General features: G+C 41.4%; 1 protein-coding gene across 3 annotated transcripts in view; it reads right to left on the minus strand.

Annotated features, from left to right (window-relative positions):
* The window catches only part of PIP5K1B (phosphatidylinositol-4-phosphate 5-kinase type 1 beta), a 284,538-nt gene that overhangs the window by 105,622 nt on the left and 150,992 nt on the right, over positions 1–27,924 (minus strand). For all 3 annotated transcript variants that reach the window (XM_070431544.1, XM_070431542.1, XM_070431543.1), the window contains exons 5-7: positions 15,883–16,000; positions 6,152–6,304; positions 1,802–2,101 (exon numbers count right to left, since the gene is read on the minus strand). In XM_070431544.1, the coding sequence (XP_070287645.1) occupies positions 1,802–2,101; positions 6,152–6,304; positions 15,883–16,000 (571 nt within the window). The remainder of the gene's footprint in view (positions 1–1,801; positions 2,102–6,151; positions 6,305–15,882; positions 16,001–27,924) is intronic.

Genomic DNA, 27,924 nt, shown 5'->3' on the forward strand with positions numbered 1-27,924 from the left:
TGTTTTTTTTTCTTTTTTAAGGAAAAACATAAATCATTCATATTCATCCAGATATCTGAATAGCTCAGCTGGACATTTTTTCCCCTTGGTTCCCACTGTTTCCCCCGCCTCACTTCTGAAAGGATAATTAAAAAAAAATCCTTACAGTGAATCTTTTACATTTCAATTGTTAACAGCACATGCTTTGTACCCAAATAGGCGTGGTCTCTGCCACTGACTTGCTAAGTAATGCCGGGCAGGTTTCTTAACCTCTTTGAGAACCTCACTAGTCATGGACTAAATGGGAGTATGAATAGTATTGACTCCCAATGGCTGCTGAGAGGATGAAATAAAATGGTGCATTAAAAACATCTTAGACTAGCCCGGCACATTCTGAGCATTCACTAGATGGTAGTTAAAAAATAGAAGCTAGGGAAAAACATCTCTATCAATGAAACAAACAATTCCATGGACACATGTTCATGCGTTATCAGACATGTTGAACGTGTAGACAGAAAAAAATCAGACATGGTGGGGCTGTTTTCTCAGTGAGAATTCCCCACCTTACATACTAAATGGGTGGTTAGAATGCCCTCCTCAGCTTCAGGGAAGCTCGAGTCTGGCAGAGAAGGGTCCTTCCTCCCTGGCAACACTGTGGGCCATCTGCCCAGGTCCACAGAGGGCCCAGAAAGCCACCGCCTGGGAGGCATCCCTTTTCCCAGTGACCAGGCCTGGCGAGTCCCACCTGCTCTTCCAGAAAGCCCTGGGTCAGACCCAAACCAACATGCCTCCTGGCCATCTCCACTATGATGACTCTCCTAGGTTCATCTGAGCCAGGAAATGATATTCCTGAGAACTTATTAATGAAATGATCATCACTCTTCAGAACTCATCAAAATTGCATTTTCATACTTTGTCTTCAAAAGGACTTATACTTTCTCTAAATTCACCATGGCAACAAAATCTTCCCTGGGTTTTGGCCTTACACTTTTTTTCTTTAAGTATTGAAGGCTGGGGACTTCAAACTATGAATTCCTCCTTCCTTTTGACAATCACTCTGGCGAAGTTTGGGTAAAATGGTGTTTATTCTGTTAAGCCTCATTTCTGATCACCTCTTATTCAGATCACATAAAACACTTTCAGCAAATGGACTTACCACATGGTCTGCATCCACACTTGATTTCCAGGAACCCACGTATCAATTCCACCACAGACCTTTTCTCTAAGCTTCTCTTGCCTGTTGGAATCTTACTTCTTCCAAGATTTCTACATGGCCTAATCACTGCTTTAAATCTAAATTTCTTTAGCCTCTGGTTTAACTACCATCCCCACAGCAGAGGATGAAAAGCAAAGCAAATCTTTTTTCATTTTATAAAAAAAAAAAGCTGACTTAGCTTATTAGTAACCATCAACAGACGCTCTAGACCAGTGGTTCTCAACCTTCCTAATGCCGCGACCCTTTAATACAGTTCCTCATGTTGTGGTGACCCCCAATTTCATTGTTACAAATTGAACATAATTAAAGCATAGTGATTAATCACAAAAACAATATGTAATTATATATGTGTTTTCTGATGGTCTTAGGTGACCCCTGTGAAAGGGTCGTTCGACCCCCAAAGGGGTCTCGACCCACAGGTTGAGAACCACTGCTCTAGACAATTCTCTCATCATCCACAAATCCCTCTGACACCAGGGAAGCATGAGTCAGCACCAGGATTGGGACCAACGGGATTCCACGTATCCGCTTGGCACATTTCTTACAATTTCTTATATCACTACAGGTGACTTTTCAAAGGAAATCAGAGCAACAGCGTTTCCTTACCCGACAGTCTCTCTGAAGAGTTTTCATGAGCGCATTGTATGTTTCTGTATCAAAATACAACCCTTCGTGCATGTCTTGTAGGAAATCTAAGTCCTTAAAGGTGGGGTTGGACTTTTCTCTCTCTTTTCGGGATGCTCTTCGCTTGTAGGTCGAGCCTTTCAAGTCATATGTAAAGTGCATCCTCATGGAGCGCGGCAAGACATTGTTCATCACCACGATTCTGATGTTAATGCCCCCTGATTGCATGCAATACAGTCCATAAAATTTTGGCAAAAGAGTCCTTGGATTCTGGTTTAAATTCTAAATAAAGAAAAAGAAAAAAAATGATTAAAATATCCTACTTTTACCAAATAAGCTCCACTAAAGATGTATTTTCACCTATTTTTAAAAAATAGAACACGATTGTCTTTACTAATGGCCATTGCTAAAAGTTTGCTGTCTCTAATCTAGTTCTTCAATTGGCTTATTTCAATAGCAACTTTATCATTCTAAACTCAAGACACTAAAAGTAGCTGAATTAAAAATGGACAGAAAGTCCCAAGTTAGCTGCAAGTAAAAAATGGGCAAAGAATTGATTAGTGTCGTGTGTGACTATTCTCTAAGGTAGTGAAAAGACAAAATTAATTGCTTGGGAATAAGGGATGAACATTTTAAATTTTAATAGCTCCGGAAAAACTGTCTTCTGAAACGGCCAGTCTGGTTCACAGGCACACTTTGTAAGATTACACATTTTCATCACTCTTATCAGTGCTGAGTATCAAACTTTAAAATCTTTGTAAACATGATTGGTGAAAAATGAAAACTTTCAAAAATAATTTGAACATCACTGATTAGAGAAATGTAGTATTTCTGATTTATATTTAGGTACCTCAAAGATAATTTTCTGCTAACATCCATCCCCTTGTTCACTTATCTATAGGTTTTTATTCTTGTTGGAGTCCTTGATATAGTCTAGATATTTATCATTTTCCTATTCTCTAGGGAGTAAATATTTTGTCCCAGTTTTTTTAAAATACAAAATCAAAGAATACATGCCTGTTTTTGTTCTACTTTAAAAGTAGGTGAGGAAGGAAAGGCAAATGTATATAATGAAAAGTCTCTACTGTGCCTGATCCTTCCCCTAATTCCCAACTTTTGAGGAAACTAATATTCCCACTTTCGTTATATCATTCCAGAAATATTCTATGTGCTTATCTTAATTTGGTGCTGCTATTTTTTCATTATACAGATGTTTTGTTTTTTAATGTAGTAACATTCATGAACTCATTTCTTGGGCTTTTTTGGCTTCTTGTTTAACAAAGTATTTTATATACCCAGGTTATAAATGCCTTCTCTTCCAGATCTTTATAGTTTTGGACATTACATTATGTTTTTACACCATATGAAATTAATTTATGTGTGTGCGAAAGATCTAAAACAGGAATTTAATTTTTTTCTTCAATGTGACGTAGCCATTTATTGACGAGTCTATCCTCTCCCAATTGAGTTTAAGTTCCTCCTATATCATATGATAAGTTATCAAAGCACATGCATCTATTTCTGGACACTTGATTTGAATACACTGATCTACTTGCCTACCACATCTATAATTTTAGTACGGCTTTATAGAGTTTTGATATATTTAGAGCAGGCCCACCATTCTTTCCCCCAAAATGTTTTGTCCATTCTTACAACTCTTCCCTTCCACTGTTTAATTTTTTAGGTGCTCTTAAAATAATACTTGTTTTCACATGCAAATGAATCAGCTTTGTCAAGTTCTAGGAAAACATTATATTGGAATTACATTGGATTATATCATTACTTGGGGGTAATTGAAATCTTTATAATATTGAGTTCAGAAATGCTGCATATGTCTTTACTATCTTACATCATTTTTATGTCCTTAAATAAAAAATTTTTAAAATATATTTTATTGATTTTTTACAGCGAGGAAGGGAGAGAGATAGTCAGAAACATCGATCAGCTGCCTCCTGCACATCCCCCACTGGGGATGTGCCTGCAACCCAGGTACATGCCCTTGACCGGAATCAAACCCGGGACCCTTCAGTCCGCAGGCCAACGCTCTATCCACTGAGCCAAACAGGTTTCGGCCTTAAATAAAATTTTTTAACTTTCCATCATATTAGTCTTGTACATTTCTTTTCATAAACTTAAGTATTTTAGAATCCTTATTACAAAATTTTGCAGGGATTACTGGTCATATGTTATAATTACTTTAATTTGCTTTCCCAATCAGAATTATAGTATGTCTTCATTTATTTATCTTTATTTTTCTAATAATGTTCCTTATATTATTCTCATTATGAATGGAATCTTCCCCCCCCTCATATTCTCCAACTCTATATGATCTACATAATAGAATACATGGATTTTGTAGATTTGTCTTATATCTGGTGGATTCTTAATACCTAGAAACTACCAGTTTATTTTCTTGACATTTTGCTGATTTTCAATTTTATAATTTGTGAAGAACAGAGTTTACACTTTCCTTCTATTTCTGTATCAAACATTTATTGCTAAGAATCCTAGCCAATATATCAGAAAGGACCATTGATGAAGGACATCCTTTTTCTTTTCCATCATTTCCAGTGAAAGGGCTCTTGTTCTTCTCAATGAGATATGTGAATTCTTAGAGACTGATAAAGGTATAAAATATGAGTATTCACTTACTTCTTACATTAAAAGACCTCCCTGCCAATTTTTAGAATTTTAATTAAGAAAAGATGTTGAATTTCGAGTGCCTTAGTTTCTCTTCAATGTCTATTTGGAAAACTGCATGATGTTCCCATCCATTTCTTGTTAGTGGGATGAATTATATTGTTTGCTACACTAGCATACATGACTTGGATAAAACCACTTGTTCAGCTAAATTTTAAAGTTTTACTGAATATTTATTAATTTCAGTTTAATACCCATGTAAGAGACTAGTCTATGTAGAACTACAGAAGCTTAGAACTATAGACGTTTAAGATTTGCTCACTTAGAGGTTAGCCAAGAGTGTGATGTTAGTTTGAATCCAATTTTTACATTACTTTAAAATGTGTGTATAAATACAATATAGCCGAAAGGACATATACCAACTTATACCAAGTATTAGTAATATGCATCTCTGGGAAAGGAATTATGGATGGTTGCATTCTTTTTCCTTTTCTGTATTTTTTATATTCTCTAACAGAAAGAAGAGAATTTGCTCAAAAATAAAAGCTATTCGTTCAGGATCAAGACCTTTTAAAATCTGTGCACCCTGTCATTTAAGATTTGTATTTAGATGTTTGATTGCTCTATTTACATGTGTGGCAGATTTACAGCATTTAATGTAGTCTCTAGCAGACTTTGGATTTAAATAATCTTTTACACATAAATGAGCTGTGTGGCATCTCATCAATTCTGTTTTGAAACAACGACAACAGTTATCTCTCTTAGCAAGTGAGCAGCAGGAATGGGGGCTTGAAATCTAAACTGCTTCCTGTAGCTATTCCAACCACAGATCATTAATAACTGTCATGAAGGTACCAATACATGAGAGGGATGAAGATGAAAAGGTTACTTAGGAAAGTGTTTATTTTTGAAAAATTTAGACTAAATGTCTAGTAAATTCACCTAGACTAGGTTACTGGTTGTTTGTCTCTAAAACATTACATGAAAGGTGATTTTCATGTCATTATACTTAACCTATGAAATTCTGAATTATAGTGGTTATTCTTGAATGCATGCTGGTACATAGTGCAGGGATTAAAGACACAGCCTTCTGGAACCCTACCACTTGTATTCAAGTCCCACCTCTACAGCTCACTCCCTGAATAACCCCTGGCAACTTATTCCATTTATCTTTGTCTCAGTTACTCATCTACAAAATGGCAATGACTGAAGTGTCCAAGATTGCTGTGAGGATTAAATGTGTTAATACAAGAAAAGCACTTGTAGCTGTTCTTAACATAGTTTAGCACTCAACGAATATTAATCACTCATGTTATTAGTATGTACTGGGTGCAAGGAGCTTTGCAATGAATGCATTGCTTCCTTTATCTTACATCCTGTCTCCTTTTTATGACAACCACCACATAAAATAGGCATTTCCCAGCTTTTAACGATTGAAAGGGCTAAGGCTCAGAGGTTACCTTGCTTACTCATGGTCACACAGTCAGTTAATGGCTGAGCTGGGATTTGAACCCAGGGCAGAGCGAGTCAACAGCCATGCTCTACTACTCAGTTCTATTTGGCTTTTTAAATCTTGTCAACAAATGTCATAGCATAGTCTAAATACAAAATAAAGTTCACCAGAGAGAAAGAAACATGCCAAAGAGTCACTGAGAACACACACAGAAGCTTTAATTATGTGCAGCTACTTACCATGTAATAGCCGGGCAGCAGCTTCTGAAGGAACTCCGCCTCTTTATGCTGAACTGTTTTGATAATAAATTCATCATCACTGGTCACAAAAAACAAGGATCCACTGGCTCCGGGGTTGGACAGCTCTATCAGCGGTTCATTGCAGAGGGAATACTGAAGAGTAAGGAGGAAACCCACAGCATTACCTATCTGGCCATTTGGAAACAGGCAACGCTCTCCATGAGCTTTAAGAAGAGGCTCCGGGTACACTCAGCAGGCTCTGTGTGAGATGTCAGAAACTTGATCCATGTATCTTAATAATACTTTGATGGGACACAGACATGCCCTTCCCACCCCTGGTGTTATATGATAGAATCATAAATCATCGCACGTATTCGACGAGATAGCTCAAACAGCAGTGTTGACTAAGGTGCTTTGTTCCCAACAAGTGCCCATAAAATAACAACTAAAGGTCGGATCCACACTGTGTATTTGTCACTTGAACACTGACACCTGTTCTCTTCTCATGATTTATTCTCCCAAAGGGTGTTATCCACTCAGGGCTTCACCAAAGAAATGTCTCTAACATCTGTATCTCCAGCCCAGATCTCTCTCCAGGACTCCAGACCTGTACTCCTAACCTTTTAATGGATCGTTTTTACTTAGTTATATCACAAACACTCCACATGCGACGAGTTCAAAATCAAATTCATCTCAGGACTGTGGCGCCTTTGTGGGAATTAGAAAGAGGTGCCTCTTTCTCCCGGCAGATGTAGCAGTGGGCCAGTTACAAGTTTGGCGAGTAGGAGGGCTGGGTTCCAGGCTCCATCCCCTCACCGTGGCCAGGTATTCTTGAAGGCGCACACCCTGCACAACCCTGCATGGCCACTCTACACCTGCCTCCTGCAGCATCCTCCATCTTCTCCTTTCTCCTGCTTATCATAGGGAATGGAAGCATCTTTGTTCCCCAAACACTTGGGCATTATCCTGAATGCCTCACATTTCTTCACCTTCCATATCCAGACTCTTGATTATACCGACCCCCTCCATGACATCTCTTTTGCCAATACCCTCAATTCAATGGTTTCATCACTTCATGCCTTGATTACTATGGAAAATCCCACCTCGTCTCCACTATCCACACTCCAGCCCTCCAGTGCATTCTCCAACAGGAAACCAAGGATCTTTCTAAAATACAAATCTGAGCATACCCTTCCATGCCTTCACAACTTTCAGTGGTTTCTACTGTCTACATAGAAGATAATACCCAAGTTTTTAGAACAGATGTTTTAAGGCCAGGAAAGGCCCAGCTCTGCCCTGCAATCTTTTCTCTCTTCACTTCCCTCTTTACACTCCAGCTCTAGTCACAGAGAGCTGCTTCCCATTTTATCAGATGTGCTGCACACTCTTAACTACTAGCCTTTTGCATTTTCCTCTACCAGAAACAACCTCCAGACTACCTTCACCTGGTTGACGACCACTCCATCATGAGCTCATTCAACGTTTAAAACGCCTATTGAGCCCGTGTCATTTCCCAGGCACTCATGAAGCTTATATCCTAGGAGAGGAACCAGACAGTGAACTAACAAGTGAATAAATTATACATCAGAGTGTGGTAAGTGCTACTGAGAAAAATGAAGCATGAAAAGGGGCGCAGAGAGTCCCAGCAATGAGTGAGGACTGGGCTGCAATAAATTTTAAGTAGGGTGGTCACAGAACGCCTCATTGGGAAGGTGGCATTTGAGCAGAGGCCTGTGGAGATCTGGGGCATTTCAGGCCAAGGGAAGGACAACTGCAAAAGTGTGGAGACCTGGAGAGTTCAAGGCACAGCAAGGAGGCCAGTGGCTGGAGCAGGTAAGCAAGGAGGAGAGCTGAAAAGGATGAAGCCAGAAGGGTTGAGCTGGCCAGAGCACACAGGTGCCACAGGCCACTGTAAGGACGATGGCCTCTTCTCTAGGGGAGCTTGAAAGCCCCTGGAGCAGTGGTTCTCAACCTTCCTAATGCCACAGCCCTTTAATACAGTTCCTCCTGTTGTGGTGACCCCCAACCATAAAATTACTTTCGTTGCTACTTCATAACTGTAATTTTGCTACTGTTATGAATCCTGATGTAAATATCTGATATGCAGGATGTATTTTCATTGTTACAAATTGAACATAATTAAAGCATTGTGATTAATCACATAAACAATATGTAATTATGTATGTGTTTTCCGATGGTCTTAGGCAACCCCTGTGAAAGGGTCGTTCGACCCCCAAAGGGGTCGCAACCTACAGGTTGAGAACCGCTGCCCTGGAGGGTCTGGAGCAGAGCACCACTCCGTCTGCTGTGTGAGAACCCACTGCAGGTAGACGAAAGGAAGATGCAGGGAGCACAGTGAGGAGGCTGTTACAGTGACCTGGCTTTCAGTGTTGCTAGCACTCAGGCCAGAAAAATCCCTGGTTCCGCAAGTCTAGATCAACTGCTTCCTGGCATTGGATGTCCTCATCACAGAAGTTACTACAAAACACAGTAATGGCCTATTTACAGGTTCTGAGCTCCCATTAGAGCGCTGTGAGTGCAGAGACTATGAATATCGTATCCTGTGATACTGCTCAGGACCTGGGCCTTGCACATAGCGAACATTCAGTAACTTTTTGTCAAACAAATGACTGGACTTCATCAGCAACGAGGGCTGTAAGTCTCGACAAAAGTGCCAAAAACTAGCAGAGAGGTCAATTTTTGGTTACCAAGCTCAGTGTCTAACTAATAATCCTCATGCAGCAGTTCTCAACCTGTGGGTCACGAACAATGAAAATACATCCTGCATATCAGATATTTACATTACGATTCATAACAGTAGCAAAATTACAGTTATGAAGTAGCAACGAAAATGATTTTATGGTTGGGGGTCACCATAACATGAGGAACTGTATTAAAGGGTTGCGGCATTAGGAAGGTTGAGAACCAATGGACTAGAGAAACACTGGGTGCAGAGCAAAAGGAGGCGAATATGTGTGCGATCTGACTAGCCCTGGGGAGTGGCAAAGGCTGGGATTTAAAGAACCGTATCCTCTGATGGAGGCCTCTGACCACACGGCTGAACACCCCTCCAAGACTTTCATCTGGGCTTGTGAAGGTAGGTCTGAGAGGAGGGACGGCAGAGAAGGAGGGAGGAGAAACTGGGAGAAAAATGACTAAAAAGCAATTCTCTTGTGCCCTTTTAGACTCTCTTGCTTTGGCAGCACCTCGGACAAGGGGAACACAATTCTCCAAGGAGAGAAAGAGGCAAGTGCTTACTGCCTTCCTAAAAGGCACTGGCAACTTCCGTCTCCTTCCTCAGCTTCCTTCCTCCTTCCTCGCTTCCTGACCCTCTCGTGCTGGGCAGCACTACCGCCTTGGCCTTTCTGGACAAGTTGAGGACAAGGTAGGAAAACAGCAACAGCATCAGACTGCGCACAGGATGCCATACAAGCCGAGAGGAAGCAGAGGGCACCTTCCTACTGTGAGGGTGTCCGTGTGGCGGGTGGTCAGTGGCAGGGCCCGGGACTCGGAACCAACCGATGTTTGTAACACGTGGTGCTGCCAGTGGCTCTTGTGCAACCTGGAGTAGGTAGTGAAGCATCCTGGAGTCTAAGGAATCTCATCTCTAAAACAAAGATAGTAATGCCTACGAGAAAGCAGCTGGAAGCTTTTAGAGTGGATGCTTTCAAAATGCCTGGCAACGGCTGACCGTTTAGCTATGGCCGGTGCTAATTTTGATTACAAGACCATATGCCAGTGGTTCTCAACCTTGGCTGCACATGAGAATCACCTGGGAATCTTTTTAAAATCCTGATTTCTGGGCCTCATCCTCCGGAAATTCTGTTTCTTTGTTATGGGGTGGGGCCACAACATTAGTAACAAAGAAACAGAATTTCTGGAGGATGAGGCCCAGAAATCAGGATTTTAAAAAGATTCCCAGGTGATTCTCATGTGCAGCCAAGGTTGACAACCACTGGCATATGCAGTGGAGAGAGGCACTCCACCTGCAACAGACAGGCAGGTGAGGGAGGGCTGGCAGTGCCTTAGGATGCACTGAGGGCCTCAGCCCGACTCCTACGGCAGCGGGCCTGCCCACAGATACACCGAGAAGCAAGGAAAAAAGTGGGCCTTTTCTGCAGTCACAAATTTGAGACCCTGGAAAATAAAGGCCTCAAAGAAGGAAGGCAGGACCCAGACTCTAGAAATTCTGATTCCTTGTTCCATGGGGTTGGAAGTCTTGGCTCAGAACCTTCTCATCGATTAGAGCAAATGCTGCGAAAGTACAAAAACGCAGAGTGTGGAAATTAGAGACTGCAAACAGAAATTAGGGGGTGATTCAGGAAGAGCTGTCTAGAGAAAACTGGAGTCAGACCTGAACATCTGCTCCCAATTAGTCTCAAATTCTTCTATAAGCAGTGACATAATATGGAGATTATTTCGTGGGTTACTTAATTGCCCAACCCTCTTTTATTGTGTCGTTTAGAAATTAGTATGAAGGGGGAAAATGAAGTGTTCTGCCACATTTTAGTAACTTTTCGGGGTCTCTACGAGCACAGTGTTAGTGTGCAACAAACTGGCGTCATGATACTGACCAGGAATATTACCATTGTCATCTATGATTATATGGTTTCTCCACCTACAATTCTGTTACGTTCTCTTCTAAGCAACCTTCACTGAAAGGTTGCCTTTTAAGAGCAAATAAGGAGGAGATATGGGAACATTTTAATTAGCCACATGATCAACAAGCCCTCCCTGTGTACTCCTGGGTTTTATGTGCCTTCCAGGCACTTCCATTTGTGCCCACTGGTCCAATGTATTCACTCTCTGGCTTCCGTTTCCTGCAGGGCCTCCCTCCTATACCCTTGGAAAGAACGCAGAGTACAGCCCAGCTGGGCCCTGCCAAGGCAAATTAGCAATGTACACTTGCGTGGCGTGATCCTTTCCCCTGCCGTTTCTTCCCTTGACTGTGTTAAATATGCACCCTGCTCTCTTTCTTATTGGTATCAGTGAACCTGAAAAGACATCATATAAATCACCCTGGGGTTTTGATGGAGAAGGAAATGAACCAAAGGCTGTTGTCCAAGCAGAGACGGGGAAAAAAGCTCTGGGGCCCCTTCGCCTTCCCTTGGGAGGTGTTTATTCAGGAACAAATAAGGAAGAAAAAGCGTTTGCATGGCTGAGCGGGGCACGCAGAAGCACCTTCACCATGCTCACAGTCCAAATTAAGCATGTTTCAACACGACACTTGCAATGGAACAGCATTTTAATGGAACCGAGAACATAAACAGAATAATTCAGGCTGAAATCCAGATGCAACAGCACAAAACTAAGGAGAAACACACACATATCAAGGGGCTCCAATAACAAACCTATCTACAGTTACCAATCACCACCTAATGCTAGCCCCTCCTTCCCCCACCTTTAGATCAGTCTATCTTCACCAATTTGGGTTTAAATAGCCCATTTGACAGATGGCAGGATGCACGTGGTAGAGATTTGCACTACATCCTGCTTTGTCCCCACAGTTTTTCATGGTCCATCTTATTTCATTTTTCTGTGTTTACTTGGGCTTAATGTGTCCAAAATGCGTTTTGTTAGGGCTGTTTGAGCTCTTTGGCTGTATTCTTCAGACTGGATAATCACTGTTCACAGTTCAGTGAGTTAGGGCAGTGGTAGGCAAACCGCAGCTCGCGAGCCACATGCGGCTCTTTGGGCCCCTTGAGTGTGGCTCTTCCACAAAATACCACGTGCGGGCGCGCACGTACAGTGCGAAGTTGACTTAAAACTTTAAGTTTATTAAGTTAATTTTAGGGAACGTTGTGGAGTGAAAGAAGATGTAGTGCCGAGGATTGAGAAAGGCATGTTGAGATGGTTTGGACATATAGAGAGGATGAACGAAAGGAGATAGAGGAAACAAGTATACAAGACGAGTGTGGATGGGAGAGTTGGAAGGGGTCGACCTCAGCAAACGTACCTCAATCAGATTGAGGACGTTTTTAGCAAAGGCCAGCTTAGGAGTACCCTAATTAAGTTAATAACAATGTACCTACCTGTATAGTTTAAGTTTAAAAAATTTGGCTCTCAAAAGAAATTTCAGTCGTTGTACTATTGATATTTGGCTCTGTTGACTAATGAGTTTGCCGACCACTGAGCTAGGGAATACCTACCTTGAGACCACAATTAATGAGAGGCCTGTGACTTAGTGGGTTGGGAAGCATGAGGCCAGATGGTAAAAGGAAAAGAACACTGTGGAGGGGGGATGGGGAGACGGCTGTTCTGATATGGACACTGTCCCCACCAATGTGGGTAACCTTGGCATTTCCCTTCACTGACCCCAGCTTCAGATGCCTCATCTAAAATGAAAGGTTGGGCTAGAAAGTCTCTGAGGCTCACACCTGACTTTCGGAAGCATGCCGTGTCATACAAAAGACCAGGCTCACACCTGACTTTCGGAAGCATGCCGTGTCATACAAAAGACCATTTCCTCAACGGCCACATTCCAGGTCACTGTGTGGGGGCCCCAGATGGGGTGGTTTGGAGGTTGAGTGTCTAGAACAGCCGTGGGCAAACTACAGCCCTCGGGCCGGATCCGGCCCGTTTGAAATGAATAAAACTAAAAAAAAAAAAAGACCGTACCCTTTTATGTAATGATGTTTACTTTGAATTTATATTAGTTCGCACAAACACTCCATCCATGCTTTTGTTCCGGCCCTCCGGTCCAGTTTAAGAACCCATGTGGCCCTCGAGTCAAAAAGTTTGCCCACCCCTGGTCTAGAAGCTCTAAGACTTAGAAGGGGAGCTGCCTCAGTCCTGGGCTGTGGATCCCCAGTGCAGGGCAAGTGGGTGGCTGTAGCCAATGAGGACCAGGCCATGTATAACTAGAGAGCCACTGCCCCTGCTGTTTCTTGCAGGTCCCTGAGATGGACCTGGTTATTGAACTGTGTGTACAGTTATAAGGCTGGTGGAAAATGGGGGGAAAAAAAACCACAAAAGGATACTTCCTCCCGGTCTTATCTTTTTCTCCCCTAACTTTTCATTATGGAAAAATTTCCAACATATATAAAAGTAGAGAGAACCGTGTAATCAACATCCATGTTTCTGTCTTTTAGCTTCAACAATTATCAACTCATGGCCAATTTTGTCTTCTCTTCACCCCCATCCACTCCCCTGCCTGGTTCCCTCAGATTCCTTTGAAGCAAATCCCAGACATCAAATCATATCATTCATCAGATACTTCTTAAAAGAGAAGAACTCCTCCTTTAAAACAGAATACCATCATCCCACCAAAACAATAGTTCAATAATGTCAAATATGTAGTCAGTCTCTACATTTCATTCATTTCCTATGACTAAAAAAAACCTATTTATTTGAATTATATTGCCCTATCTTTTTAATAATCCTGATCAAAACCTCTCCCTCCTGCTATACTGGCCTACTCAAAGTCCTTCTAAATGTTTAATACATTTGTAGCTTTGGTATCACAGTCACCTCCCTCTGGCCCCTTCCAATATCTTTCCCTTCAAATCCTTTGTAATTTTAAAATCACAGTTAAACCACATATGCCCATAAGAAGCCCTCTTAATCATTAATCCAAGAGAGAGAGACACCCCCCCCCCCCCAATTCCTGGAGCATTTAATGTGTTGCTTCTGTATTTTTATTTACTGCCTGGTAGAATGGTTCTTTCCCACATAAACCAATTATTCTAATTGGATTCTAAGTTCTCTATCATGAATTATAATGTCTTGAATCTCCCGATAATTATTAGCGAAGTATTTTAGTTACAATAGGTGTTCAAAATAGGCAATGATTAATTTACTTTCTGCCAGGAACATGAAGGAAGACTTTTTAAAAAATATATATTTTTATTGATTTCGGACAAGAAGGGAGAGAGATAGAAATATCAATGATGAGAGAGAATCATTGATTGGCTGCCTCCTATATGCTCCCTACTGGGGATCAAGCCCTCAACCCGGGCATGTGCCCTTGATCGGAATCGAGCCCTGGACCCTTGAGTCCACAGGCTGACACTCTATCTATTGAGCCAAGTCGGCTAGGGTTGAAGGAAGACTTTTGCTTCCAGAAGCCATCAGCTTAGTCTCCTATGCTCCTTTGTGAACACTTTAACCTCATTATGAAAGTAAACTTTCTAGCTTACAGGCTCATTACTGTGACAGCTACATGAGGACTTGTTCAGAAATGGGCCTTCCCAAAAGAAAGCTGTGCTGTGAGACAGAACGAGCAGCAGCAAGGGCTTCCCAGCCTGGGAGTCAATGGCCACAGGAGAGGCCTACTCGGGAGAGGGCAGAGGGACAGCCATCCCATACTGACTGGATTTGTGGTACGAAATGCAAATGTATGGTATCCCCTTTGCCTGCAGAATCTCAAGGAAATTCAGAGAGAAAATGCATTAATTTTTCACGTGTAGCAGATGATGAGGGATTGATCTTATTTTCAATAATATGATATTAAGATCCCAGTGGTTTCCCCAAAAATGTTCCTTGAATGACATTGACCCTCAGTAATTACAGAAAGGGAAGATTCTTTGTTTTCTAGCCAAACACACACACACACACACACACACACACACACACCCCAAATGAGTTTGTGTACTTGAGTGGTTGGGATGGCAGGGTTGACAATGCTGGGTAGGGGCACCTGGCATTTTAATTAAAGGGCAGAGAGCACATGGACACACATTTCAGGAAAGCAGGATGCCCAGGGACTTATTAATGTGCCTTGAGGAACCGGTATTATTTCATCGGGCAGAAGTCATATGATTTTCTTAAGGCCAAACGAAAGAAGCGGGTCATGCATGGTTTCCATAGGCACAAAGGAGAATCTGCTTGGAATTTAATCATTTCCATTGCACCCAAATTAAAAGATGCATTTTAAACATTCTCTGTGACAAGTGACAAATGTGGCTCTACCTCCTTTGCAAAGCATTATTCCAGGATCTAGCTCAAGTCCTATTAATACAATTCAGAATGAGATGAACCATAAATATTTGATGGCATCCTTCCTTCAGCTTCTTGAGAACTGATTTTGAAGAGCCCCAGGGTGTGAACAGTGATCAAATGACACAATACACCATTTTCTTCTTGAAACAGAAAGAAGTCCCTGGCTCCTTGAACAGGAAAAGCATAAATCTCTGAAGCCACATCAGACTACCTCACAGAAAGGCTGTTGTATTGGTGCTGCCTGCGCCAGAAGGAAGGCAGGGAGAAAAGACAATTCTGAGAATAAAACACGGCCTTGTACCAAATGAAAACACATTTTAAAAGAATCTGTATAAAGAGATTTCGAGAACAAAGACATCCAGTTCCTTTAAAAGGATATTCCATTGTAGGTCAAGGTGAAAATGGTTGCGGGCTAAGGCAGGATTGAGACGAATGGTATAAATAAGACAATTAAAACAGAAAGGCTTTCCAAGAGAATCCATTCAGCAAAATTCACAGGAGTATTTAGAACTAATTATAATATATCTGTTAGAATAATTATCTGAAGAAGAAACCAATACCAGAGTTATTTAAGTATCAATCACAATGGCAGATTTTGTAGCCATCAGTTAAAAACTGCAATCAAATCACATGTTCTGAAGCTAAATGTATAATCATTATGAGAGTTGGAGCTTTTTACTACGCTCCAGAGCTTTATAAAATAAGAGACACAAGTCACTTATCACTGTTGCTATGAGACAAATGTTTACATCACACATTTCTGGAAAAGAAGGAAAATTATAGATTCTTACCAAGTAATCATCAGGCTTGATGCCAAAAAGCTCTCTGAAATATCGGAATGCTAGTGGAGCATATGTCTTAAATCTGAAGTCTGGGTAGTGATGTGCTGGGGTCAGATTGCTCCCTTCACTGCAGTTAAAATAGTAAAAAGAATAAGAGAGAGAACATTAGCGAAGACAATTTTGACTTCAAATTCTAGCTTTACTGGTCCGGAGCCAATCTCCCCTCTAAAAAAAAGCACCCCCTGATAGTGGGTCTCTTGAAGTTCATGTTTCAAAGGCGACTGGCCATCAGGTAAAAACAGTTGCCAACTCAGTGAGGGCCACTCCAAGCAGGCAGCCCCTGCCAACCACACCGTGTCTTCAGCCTGAGAATTTGTTGCCATCCCCCTGTTCTTCCTTCCTGGGGAAATCAACCCACCTTTCTCATGAAACCATAGTTGACTTGCTTTAGGCATGAGATCCAGGTTTTAGTGCGTGGAACAAATTTTAGGAATGCATTTTTTTTTGCCATGAGTTTTGAACACTGGATAAATTCTTTGAACTACAAATAAGTAAAATAATTTCTAAAATAGATGAGAACCATGGAACTGGAAATAGATGGGGCATGGATCTGTGAAGTCTTCTTTAAATCCGTAATTACAGAAAAAGAGACCTTACTTTTTTTAGTGATTTAAAAATCTGATTTCCATTCCCACTTAAATCATTTTCTCTTTTCCCCCCTCTTCTGGGTTTATCTTTGAATTTTTTTGCAATATTTATGGTATATGAAAGGTATAAAGTATAAATCAATGAATATCCATGACCCCAAAATGCTGCTTAAGAAATAAAATTTATCCATATAGTCGAATCCCTTCTGTACTTTTTAGTGATCTTATACATTTCCTTCCCCTTAGAGCAGCGACTGTGGGTCGTGTTTTGGGGGTCGAACGGCCCTTTCATGCCTAAGACCATCGGAAAACACATATATAATTACAAATTGTTTTTAAAAAAATTTTTTTATTTTGCTTAAAGTATTACAAAGGGTATTACATATGTCTCCTCCCCCCCCCCCCCGCCCTTGACAATCCCCTGGCCTCCCCTACCCCCCCAGTGTCTTATGTCCATTGGTTATGCTTATATGCATGCATACAAATCCTTCGGTTGATCTCTTACCCCCTCTCCTGCCCCCCGCCACTCTCCCCGGCCTACAAATTGTTTTTGTGATTAATCACTATGCTTTAATGATGTTCAATTTGTAACAATGAAAATACATCCTGCATATCAGATATTTATATTATGATTCATAACAGCAAAATTATAGTTATGAAGTAGCAACGAAAATAATTTTATGGTTGGGGGTCACCACAACATGAGGAACTGTATTAAAGGGTCGCAACATTAGGAAGGTTGAGAACCACTGCCTTAGAGGCATCCACTAGGCTGAATTTTGATGTTTATGATTAGTTTTATTTACATGATATCAGATAAGTCACCTAATCTGCCTGTACTTTAATTTTTCATTAAATAAGAACAATGCAGTAGAGTAATATGATTTTATATAGAGATTCAATATCTCTTTTTGCCACATTCTCGGTGGATTAACAAACAAACAAAAGAGCTCCAGTCAACACTAAAGAAAAAGACCAAAAAGTAAATTTAAAAAAAAATAGCCAGAGATATGATCAGGTACTTCACAGGAATGGAAATATAAATGATTTAAAAATTTGAAAAGTTGTTTGACCTCATCTATATATATAAAAGCCCAGCGACCGAATGGTGGAATGACCAGAATAACTGGTCAACCAGTCGCTATGATGCGCACTGGCCACCAGGGGGCAGATGCTCAATGCAAGAGCTTTACCCTGGTGGTCAGTACACTCCCACAGTGGGAGCACTGCTCAGCTGACCAAGATGAGTGGCACTCCCACAGCGGGCCGATTCTTGCAGGTCACGCCCCCCACAAGTGCATGAATCCATGCACTGGGCCTCTAGTTAATAATAATGAAAATAAAATATCACTGAGAGACCATTTTACCTATCAGATTAACAAAAATCCAAAGCTTTGAGATAGCTCAAGGGAAACTGGAACCCTGAAACATTAGTGGGAAATTGATACGTTTCCTATGGAGGATATTTTCACAACTTGTCAACATTACAATTGTGCATAACTCTTTGTTCCGGCAAATGCATGCTTATACTGTATGCCACAGATAAGGAAGGCCATGGACAAACGTGTGTCTGGTTATTTATGACAGCATTGTTTCTAAGGACGAAGAGTTGGAAGCAACCTGGATGTCTCTCACAAGGGGACTGGTCAAATTAGTTATGGTTCGCCATACACTTGAACACTAGGCAGATATTTTACAAAGATCAAGGAGGCTTAATATGCAATGACATGATAAGATCTCTAGGATAAATTAAGTGAAAAAAGCATGATGCAGATTCTATGTGTGGCGTGCCACCATATATATAAAAAAGGGAAAAATATATTTTGGGCAGGTAGATGTATAAAAAAAAATCCTTGAAGGATGCCCTGGCTCAGTGGCTAAGTTGGTTGGAGTGTCATCCCATACACCAGAGGGCTGCAGGTTCGATTCCCAGTCAGGGCACATACTTAGGTTGTGGGTTTGATCCCTGGCTTGGGTGTGTTTGGGAGAGAACCAACCTATGTATCTCTCTCACATCAATGTTTTTCTCTCTCTCTCTCTCAAAATCAATAAAAACTTATCCTCATGAGGGTTAAAAAAAAATCCTTGAAGGATAAACATGCCCCTAGGAACAGTGATAACATTGGGTAAAAAGGGCACAGAGACCAAAGTGACACTTTTCAGTCTTCCTTTTAAAAGCATCATGAGGATAAACCCTTCTCTGTATTACTATTCACAACACTGGAACATTTTAAAAGTGAGGATTAAAAGCCATAACCTTACACACACACACACAGAGCACTGCACGCTTGGTGCCACAGCAGACGGGGCTGCTTCTGCGCGTCAAGCTGCTCCAGTGACTAACAAATACCAGCCTGACATGATTGAAGCTTTCCTGAAGGAAATGAAAATTAATGGGGCTGTTGGCTCCAGCTGGAGTTTGTCAGGAGCTACAATGCACAAGAGCAGAACCAACCAGCAGGCCTGGCGAGGATCGGCGAGCAGACACCAACCTGGGCTTCCTGAGGTCACGCACTGGCAGAACCACTGGCTGCGGCGTGGGTGCTGGCCACGGATGTCCAACACAGAGGCTCCTCAGCACACGGGGAGACGGCTTAGCTAGGGCAGTTACACAACTGCAATCAACACGAGTCTGCTGCCAGAGGAAGGGTCCCACTGAAGACTCCTGGGGGGCTCCTGCCGGCACTTGGTCTTCAGCGGAAGACTGTGCCTAGCACCTAGCCCTACTCAGCAAAAGTCAAGTCCCCGGAAGAGCAGACCTCTTCCCAGGTTAAGATTTATATCAACGAGCTTATGCAGGGTTTGAGGGGGAAAATCTACTTTTCTCTCCTGACATAAGTGAGAGGCTTTGGAAATTGCAGCTGGGAGGTTTTCAGCGGTGGTTCTAGATGTCTGACTCCCATGAGCTGGTAAAATTCCAACAATAAAAATGTGGAGACTGCATGAAATTTCCAAATGTATGTTACCAAGTAGGAACCTACACAACTGAGCAAACACACAGTACTATCCCTATCACGTTATAAAGGAAAGGGTCTGTTAATGCCATGAGAGGAAGAAACTTTGACGAAAGAACAGCACTTTCTCTATCCTGTCCTTTTCGCTCTTATTTCACCAAGAAGCAGTCCAACTTTGACCATGGACTGACTCTGGCATTTTGATATTCACCTTTTCTGAACAGAGTTCAATTATTTAAAAAAAATGCTTTTAAGAATTCTAGAGAGTGAGAGGGAGAAAGAGGGATAGAGAGATAGAAACATCGATGAGAGAGAAATGCCCTCTACAGGGGGTTGAATCTGCGACCTGCACATGTGCCCTGACCAGGAATTGATCTTGTGACCTCTTGGTTCAGGGGTCAGTGCTCAGCCACTGACCCACACCGGCTGGGCCAGAGTTCAATTTTTAAGGCCAAAGCCAGTGCTTGCTGTAAATCCAAAAATACACATTTCTTAATGGCAATGGATGCTTAGAGTTAGTGTTGAAGCTTGAGGAGACATTAGCCACCATCTGAGATTTCCCTTTAGCAGATAAAGAAATCAAAGCCCAGGAAGGGAAAGTAATGGCCCAACGTGGTCAGGAACAAACAAGATTGGGAAATTAGATCCACACCAGAGCAGCCCTGTCCATTCAGGCAACGTGGAGATCCTCTCGTTTCCACATATGACTCTATTTAACCAGTGAAATAGAAATTGGTCCTCTCTTTTGCCAAATTAGATAGCGCTCTTGGATGGAAAAACAAAGCAAAACGAGAGACATACTCCTTGCTGGTGCCAACCCCTCCTCCCCTGAGCTGCCTTGTTCGACAGGAGACTGAATCACCTTTTGAGGCCAATCAGCTGGCAGTAGTCTTTAAAAGTCAGTAGCTGAGCCCTAGCTGGTTTGGCTTTGTGGATAGAGTGTCAGCTCACGGACTGAAGGGTCCCAGTTTCAATTCCAGTGAAGGGCACATACCTCGATTGCAGGCCTGATCCCTGGCCCTGGTCAGGGCATGTGCAGGAGGCAACCAATCCATGTGTTTTGCTCACATCGATGTTTCTCTCTCTCTCTCTCTCTCTCTCTCTCTCTTTCACTCTCTCTAAAAGTCAATGGAAAAATATCCTCATGTGAGGATTTACAACAAAGTTGGCAGCTGAAAATAGCTTAAATTCCGAAACAAAATAATGTATTCCAGGTATCACTGTATTACATGGTATGTCATTGATTATTTAAATGTTAAAACCTCCCAAGTGGTTATTACCATACCTGGAAATTGTGCTTTTAAGAAATTGTGCTTTCAAGGCAATTCCAAATAAGGTAAAATGTTATATAATATTTGGTACATGCAATAAATCTTTTATTTTGAAATAAAGGAAGAGATATATAACTTTTATTGTTAGGAAATCAGTTTCTTCCCATCTCCACTACATATGCTGAGCAAATACTTAAAAGGGTTTTGACTTGAAAGGACATCATATTATTGGTTTGCCCATCGACAGCCACGTATCTCACTTAATCCTGAGAAGAGTATTGTGACAGTTTTGTATTCTCTCCACGTATACATAAAACTTGGTACAGAATGTCTGTATAGATCAGGGCAGGGAAGTGGCGATCTTTTAGAGTCTCTGTTGCAGCTACTCAAGTCTGCTGTTGTGGGAAAGCAGCCACAGGCAATATGTAAGTGACTGGATGTGGTTGTGTTCCAATTAAACTTTATTAACAAAAAGAGGCCAAGAGCCGAATTTGCGCTGTGGGCTGTAGTGTGTTGGCTCCATGGGATACATACAATTCTTGGATGAGTTTATGTCAGCATCACCTGACAGGCAGGTGGTTGGCTAGTGTGTCAAAACCGTAACATCTAGCACTGATGTCTGGAAATACTTACATAAACCTTTGATGTATACGTTTGCGTGGCACTTAGAGTAACGTTTTACCCTCACAGTAGTTCTGCGGAATTCTCTCCCCCGTGAGGGTACTCCCTAGCTATTCAAAGAATTACTGAACAGCATGTCCTCCAACACTACCGGCAGTCCATTTTCTGCAAGCATCCTCACATCAAGCTCAATTCTGTTTACAAGGCAGGAGAATTTTTAGAATTCTTCAATTAGATAATTAGTTTTAAAAACTGAGAGATATGTAACTTTTACTGCCAGCATTCCAACCATATTTCCCACCCCGGAGAAGGCAGTGATGGCGCCTGCTGCAGGGGAGTGGAGGAATGGATCCGAGTTGCTGGTCAAGGGGCCGGAAAGGTAGATTTAGGGTCACAATTCTAAGGTAAAAGATGGATTTTTTTTCTGATTCAAAAAAGCAGGAATTTTGTTCCTGTGCTTTATTGCCATAGTGCAGGGAAAAACAAAACTTTAGAGCCAGCCACCCCTAAATTCAAATCCTGGCTTTACCATGTATTTATTGGTTGTATAGCTCTGGATTAAGCCACTTCATATCTCAAGGCCTTGGTTAATTCATATGTAAATTTTTTTTGGTAAAGATGAATGGTAATTAACAACATTATTATGTTGCATAATATATATATCAATAAAGCTATGCTTGGTGCATAGTTGGTACTTATAAACCTTACCTCCCTTTGCCACCTCTGTTGCAACTACCAAATATCTAAACATGGTACAAACGTTATGAAACATCCTTTCCTCCTAATCTTACTTGCACATGGAAATGTATCTGCAATCTTGAATTTATGATCACAGCACAGAAATGGGGTCAAAATATTAAGATCTGGTCATGGTTCTCTACTCATCTACTTGGTAATTTTGGAAAAGCACAGAACAAAATCGTTGACAGGGCTTTTATATCCCCCTTCAAATCTTAATCAGGTCCAGAGCTTTTTCCATCCATAAAATGAAGTAACCTGTAGACCAAGTACATACTATCTAAAAATAACCTTGACTCATTTTCAAATAAATAAATAAAAAATAACACAATACACTGGGTTGCTAAGGGAAACGGATTTTGCAGCTTCACAGCAGCAGTGATGAAAATATCTCAAGGCGCCCCAAGGAATGGGTTCCCTCCTTGACCTGGACAGACTCACCAGAGGCTTCAGAACACTACAGTCGCTTCCAACAAGAGCCAGTCCACCCCACCTTCCCTCATGCTCCTCCCCAGGCAAGTGTAGAGTATGGGTGGGTAGGGAGGAAGCATTATTGGGCAGCTTTGTGGAGATATAATTGGCATACAATAAAGTTCATGAATTTTGTCATGTGTATACCCCAGTGAAACCATTGCCACAATCACGACACCGAATTTATTCATCATTTTTTTGTGGCATTTTGGTTGCTATAGTAAAAAGGAGATGCAGTAAGTCCTCCCTTAACATCATTGATAGGTTCTTGGAATTGCTGAGATCGATGTATAACAAAATAAATTTTACTATAGACTAGCTCAGCTGTGGGCAAACTACGGCCCGCAGGCCGGATCCGGTCCGTTTGAAATGAATAAAACTAAAAAAAAAAAAAAAAGACCGTACCCTTTTATGTAATGATGTTTACTTTGAATTTATATTAGTTCACACAAACACTCCACCCATGCTTTTGTTCCAGCCCTCCGGTCCAGTTTAAGAACCCATTGTGGGAAGATGGCGGCATAGGTAAACACCGGAGACTGCCGCCGTAAACAACCACTTCAAAAATACAACTAAAAGTCGGAACGGACATCAACCAGAACCACAGGAAGGCTGGCTGAGGAGAGACTCTTCAACTAGAAGCAAAAACAACAGCATTCCGACCCACAGAGGAGGCGCAGTGTGGAAAATTTAAAGGTACAGTGGTGCGGTGGTGAGGTGGTGCGCGCGCAAAGCGGGCTGGTGGCTGAGGGCGCAGTTGTCGTTTTCAATCAGGAGTGAGTCTCAGACTCTGGGCTACAGATCCGGGCGAGTCTCTAGGGACCCAGACTCAAACGGGAGAAGCGGGACTGTCTGGCTACGGCCCCTCCGAGGTTTGCAGCGATTGCTGGGACAGAGAGGCAGAGCCCCTGGGGACGGACTGAGAGCGGCCATAGCTGCTCCCTCCCCCCCGCCCTGTTGAGCCCGCCCCGCCCAAACCCTGCGCACAGCCATTTGCCGATCGCCTCAGGCAAGGGCTGGACTAGCGCCTCCCCTGAGGACTGAAGTTTTCCCACAGCTGATTTCCACCGCCAGTCGGCCTGGTGGTCAAATCCCTCTAGTGTTAACTATAACAATTAAGGCTTGGCTAGAACAAGACTGCGCACAGAGACCACAAGGGGGTGCACCAAGAAAGCATAAAAGATGCGGAGACAAAAAAACATGACAGAAATGGAGGATATGGAGCTAAGAATCGCAATTTTGAGGGCTTGCCATAAATTTGTGCAGAGCCTCACGAAAACTAATGAGACCCTCGATGCTACGATAAAGAAATTAGAAAGTAAGCATACACGGACTGAAATAAAGAATATTATACCCAATAGCAGACCAGAGGAGCACAAGAATCAAACCAAAGATTCGACAAAAAACACCCAATTGGAAAAGCAAAATGAAAAAAGAATCCGAAAGTGTGAAGATAGTGTAAGGAGCCTCTGGGACAGCTTTAAGCGGACTAATATCAGAGTCATTGGAGTGCCAGAAGATGAGAGACAGCAAGATATTGAAAACCTATTTCAAGAAATAATGGCAGAAAACTTCCCCCACCTGGAGAAAGAAATGGACTTACAGGTCCAAGAAGCGCAGAGAACCCCAAACAAAAGGAATCCAAAGAGGACCACACCAAGACACATCATCATTAAAATGCCAAGAGCAAAAGACAAAGAGAAAATCTTAAAAGCAGCAAGAGAAAGAGGCTCAATTACCTACAAGGGAATACCCATACGACTGTCAGCTGATTTCTCAACAGAAACTTTGCAGGCCAGAAGGGAATGGCAAGAAATATTCAAAGTGCTGAATACCAAGAACCTACAACCAAGATTACTTTATCCAGCAAAGCTATCATTCAGAATTGAAGGTCAGATAAAGAGCTTCACAGATAAGGAAAAACTAAAGGAGTTCATCACCGCCAAACCAGTATTATATGAAATGCTGAAAGGTATCCTTTAAGAAGAGGAAGAAGAAGAAAAAGGTAAAGATACAAATTATGAACAACAAATATGCATCTATCAACAAATGAATCTAAGAATCAAGTGAATAAATAACCTGATGTACAGAATGAACTGGTGACTATAATGAATCAGGGACATAGAAAGGGAATGGACTGACTATTCTTGGGGGAAAAGGGGTGTGGGAGATGCGGGAAGTGACTGGACAAAAATCATGCACCTATGGATGAACTCAGTGGGCGGGGAGTGAGGGTGGAGGGTGGGGTGGGAGCTGGAAGGAGGGGAGTTATGGGGGAAAAAAAGAGGAACAAATGTAATAATCTGAACAATAAAGATTTAAAAAAAAAAAAAAAAAAAGAACCCATTGTGGCCCTCGAGTCAAAAAGTTTGCCCACCCCTGGACTAGCTGATATAAACAAGAGTTACGTTCTTATGGTCAAATAATCGATGACAAAGGAGGCAAGAATATACAAATGGTATTGGGAAAACTGGACCTATATATGCAAAAAAATAAGACTAGACCACTTTCTTACACCACATATAAGGATAAACTAAAAATGACTTAAAGACTTAAATGTAAAACCTGACACAATAAAACTAGAAGAAAAAATAGGCAGTAAACTCTTTGACATCACTCTTAGCAATGATTTTTGAAAATGTCTCCTTGGGCAAGGGAAACAAAAGGAAAAAAAACAAAACAAATGGGATTACATTAATAAAAAGTTCCTGCACACTGAAGGAAACCATGAACAAAACAAAAAGACAACCTACCGAATGGGAGAAAATATCTTCCAATGATATATCCAATAAGGAGTTAATATCCAAAATACATAAGGAAATCATACAACTTAATACCAAAAAAAAGTTCTGATTAAAAAAAGAGCAGTGTACCTGAATAGATTTCCAAAGAAGTCATATAGATGGCCAATAGATATATGGAATCATACTCAAAATCACTAATCATCAGGGAAATGCAAATTAAAATCACAATGAGATATCACCTCACACCTGTCAGAATAGCTACCATCAATAAATCAGCAAACTGTGTTGATGAGGATGTAAAGAAAAGGGAACCCTTGTACACTGTTGGTAGGATTGTAAATTGGTGCAGCCACTATGGAAAACAGTTTGGAGATTCCTTAAAAAAAAAAAAGAACCACCATATGACCCAGCAATTCCACTGCTGAGTATTTTATCTGAAGAAATCCAAAACACTAATCCAAAAAGATATATGCACCCCTATATTCACTGTAGCCCTATTTACAAGGGCCAAGTATGGAAGCAACTTAGTGTTCATCAATAGATGAATGGATCAAGAAGATGTGGTGTGTACACACACACGCACATACACACAATGGAATATTAATCAGCCATAAAAAGTGAAATCTTGCTATTTGTGACAACATGGATGGAGAGGATATTATGCTAAGTGAAATAAGTCAGACAGAGAAAGACAAATACCATATAATTTCACTCATAGGTTGAATCTAAAAAATAAACAGGAAAAAAAACTCTCTCTCTCTCTCTCTCTCTCTCTCTCACTCACTCACACACACACACACACACACACACACACAATTTGATGGTTTCCAGACGGGAGGGGTTGGGGAGATGGGTGAAAAAGGTGAAGGGATTAAAAAAGACAAATTTCCAGTTATAAAAATTGTCATGGGGATGTAAAGTACAGCACAGGGAATATAGTCAATAATATTCTAATAACTATGCATGATGTCAGATGAGTACTCGATTTATTGGGGTGATCACTTTGTAAGTAATACAAATGTCCAATCACTATGTTGCATACCTGAAACTAATATAATCTTGTTTGTCAACTGTAATTGAAAAATTATAAAAGAAAAAAGTGCCTATGAAGACCTCATTTATGTGCTCCTTATTGTAAAGTATCTCATACAATGTTATGTATAATTTAGTTGCTAAATAGACATAATTTTAATATTTAAGATTAATTTTAAAATCATGGAGTTTTATTACATGATTCTTACAAGTAATAAGTCTAAGAACAAATTTTGTTATTTACTAGTAAGATTATTCCTTCAAATTGGAAGTAATGTTCTAGGCCAGTGGTTCTGTGACTTTTAATCACCTGGAGGGATTATCAAAGTAGATTCCTGGATCCCACCTCCAGTGTTTCTGAGTCAGCTGACTTGGGGTGGAGCCCAGGAACCTGCATCTCTACCACGTTCCAAGTGATGCTGATACTGCAGGTCTGGGGACCACATGTTGGCCCACGCTTTCCCCAGTGCCCGGCAATGGTTGGCCCTGTTGATTGGACACCGTGAGGAGAAGAGATGAGCATCGATGGAGCACCCTGCCCTTCTTTATGAACCATCTTCAGCTACCTGCTCCCACCACCCTGAACTCACTGCCAGCCACCCTCCCACAAAAGGCCTCTGCTCCCTTGTTCTTTGTAGCTGAAGAAAAAAATAAGACTGACATGGCTGGGAAAAGGCCCTGGAAGACACGAGAGCTCGAACATCCTGAGAACACATTTATAGGAATTATGGGTCTAACAGATCATACCAAAAGGTTGAGGTAAACTCATGACCTCCCAAAGTTATATCAAAGTATGTAGTTCATGCATTGTTTTTTTTGGAGTGACAAACAGACTATTAAAAACAAAAACATGGAAAAATTTCCAGTTCTAGAAAGAAGAGCAGTGTCATAAGCAAATAGGATTATATCTTAGGTCTTGGGGTTGTCCATTTTCTCTATGGAAACTAGTTCTCGTATCTGCTAGGGGACCCTAGAAGAGCACACTTCAAAAATTTTGATAGATCAACTTTATTCTTCACCCAAGAGCATTTGAAGCAAAATGAGTCTGTCTGGATTCATACCTGACTTTCAGTGTTTATGGGCCCTTTGTGGTTAGGTGGGCACAGTCACCTACAGGCGTTACTTCCAGCCAGTTGACACCTGGACATACAGATAAATGTAAGTAGCACTCCTCTGAAATCAATATATTTTTATTGATTTCAGAGCGGAAGGTAGAGGGAGAGAGAGATAGAAACATCAATGATGAGAAGGAATCATTGATGGGCTGCCTCCTGCACGCCCCACACTGGGGATTGAGCCCACAACCTGGGCATGTGCCCTAACCTTGAATCGAACCATGACCTCCTGGTTCATAGGTCAGTGCCCAATCACTGAGTTACGCCGGCTGGGCATCCTATGGAAATTTTTTTAAAAAGTAAGGTGATGAGAACACTGAGGGCTGAAGTGTCACCCAGTCCAGTAATCATTACTAACAAAAGTGGCTTATTTTGAAGAAACATATTTAAAAAAAATAAATGTGTCTGACAAGTCAATCCTCATAGAACCAAAAGACAAAATAATTACCTCCAATCCC

This window comes from Myotis yumanensis, unplaced genomic scaffold (assembly GCF_028538775.1).
Source record: "Myotis yumanensis isolate MYYU_CA2020_CCGP unplaced genomic scaffold, mMyoYum1.0.hap1 SCAF_12, whole genome shotgun sequence".
NCBI lineage: Eukaryota > Metazoa > Chordata > Mammalia > Chiroptera > Vespertilionidae > Myotis > Myotis yumanensis.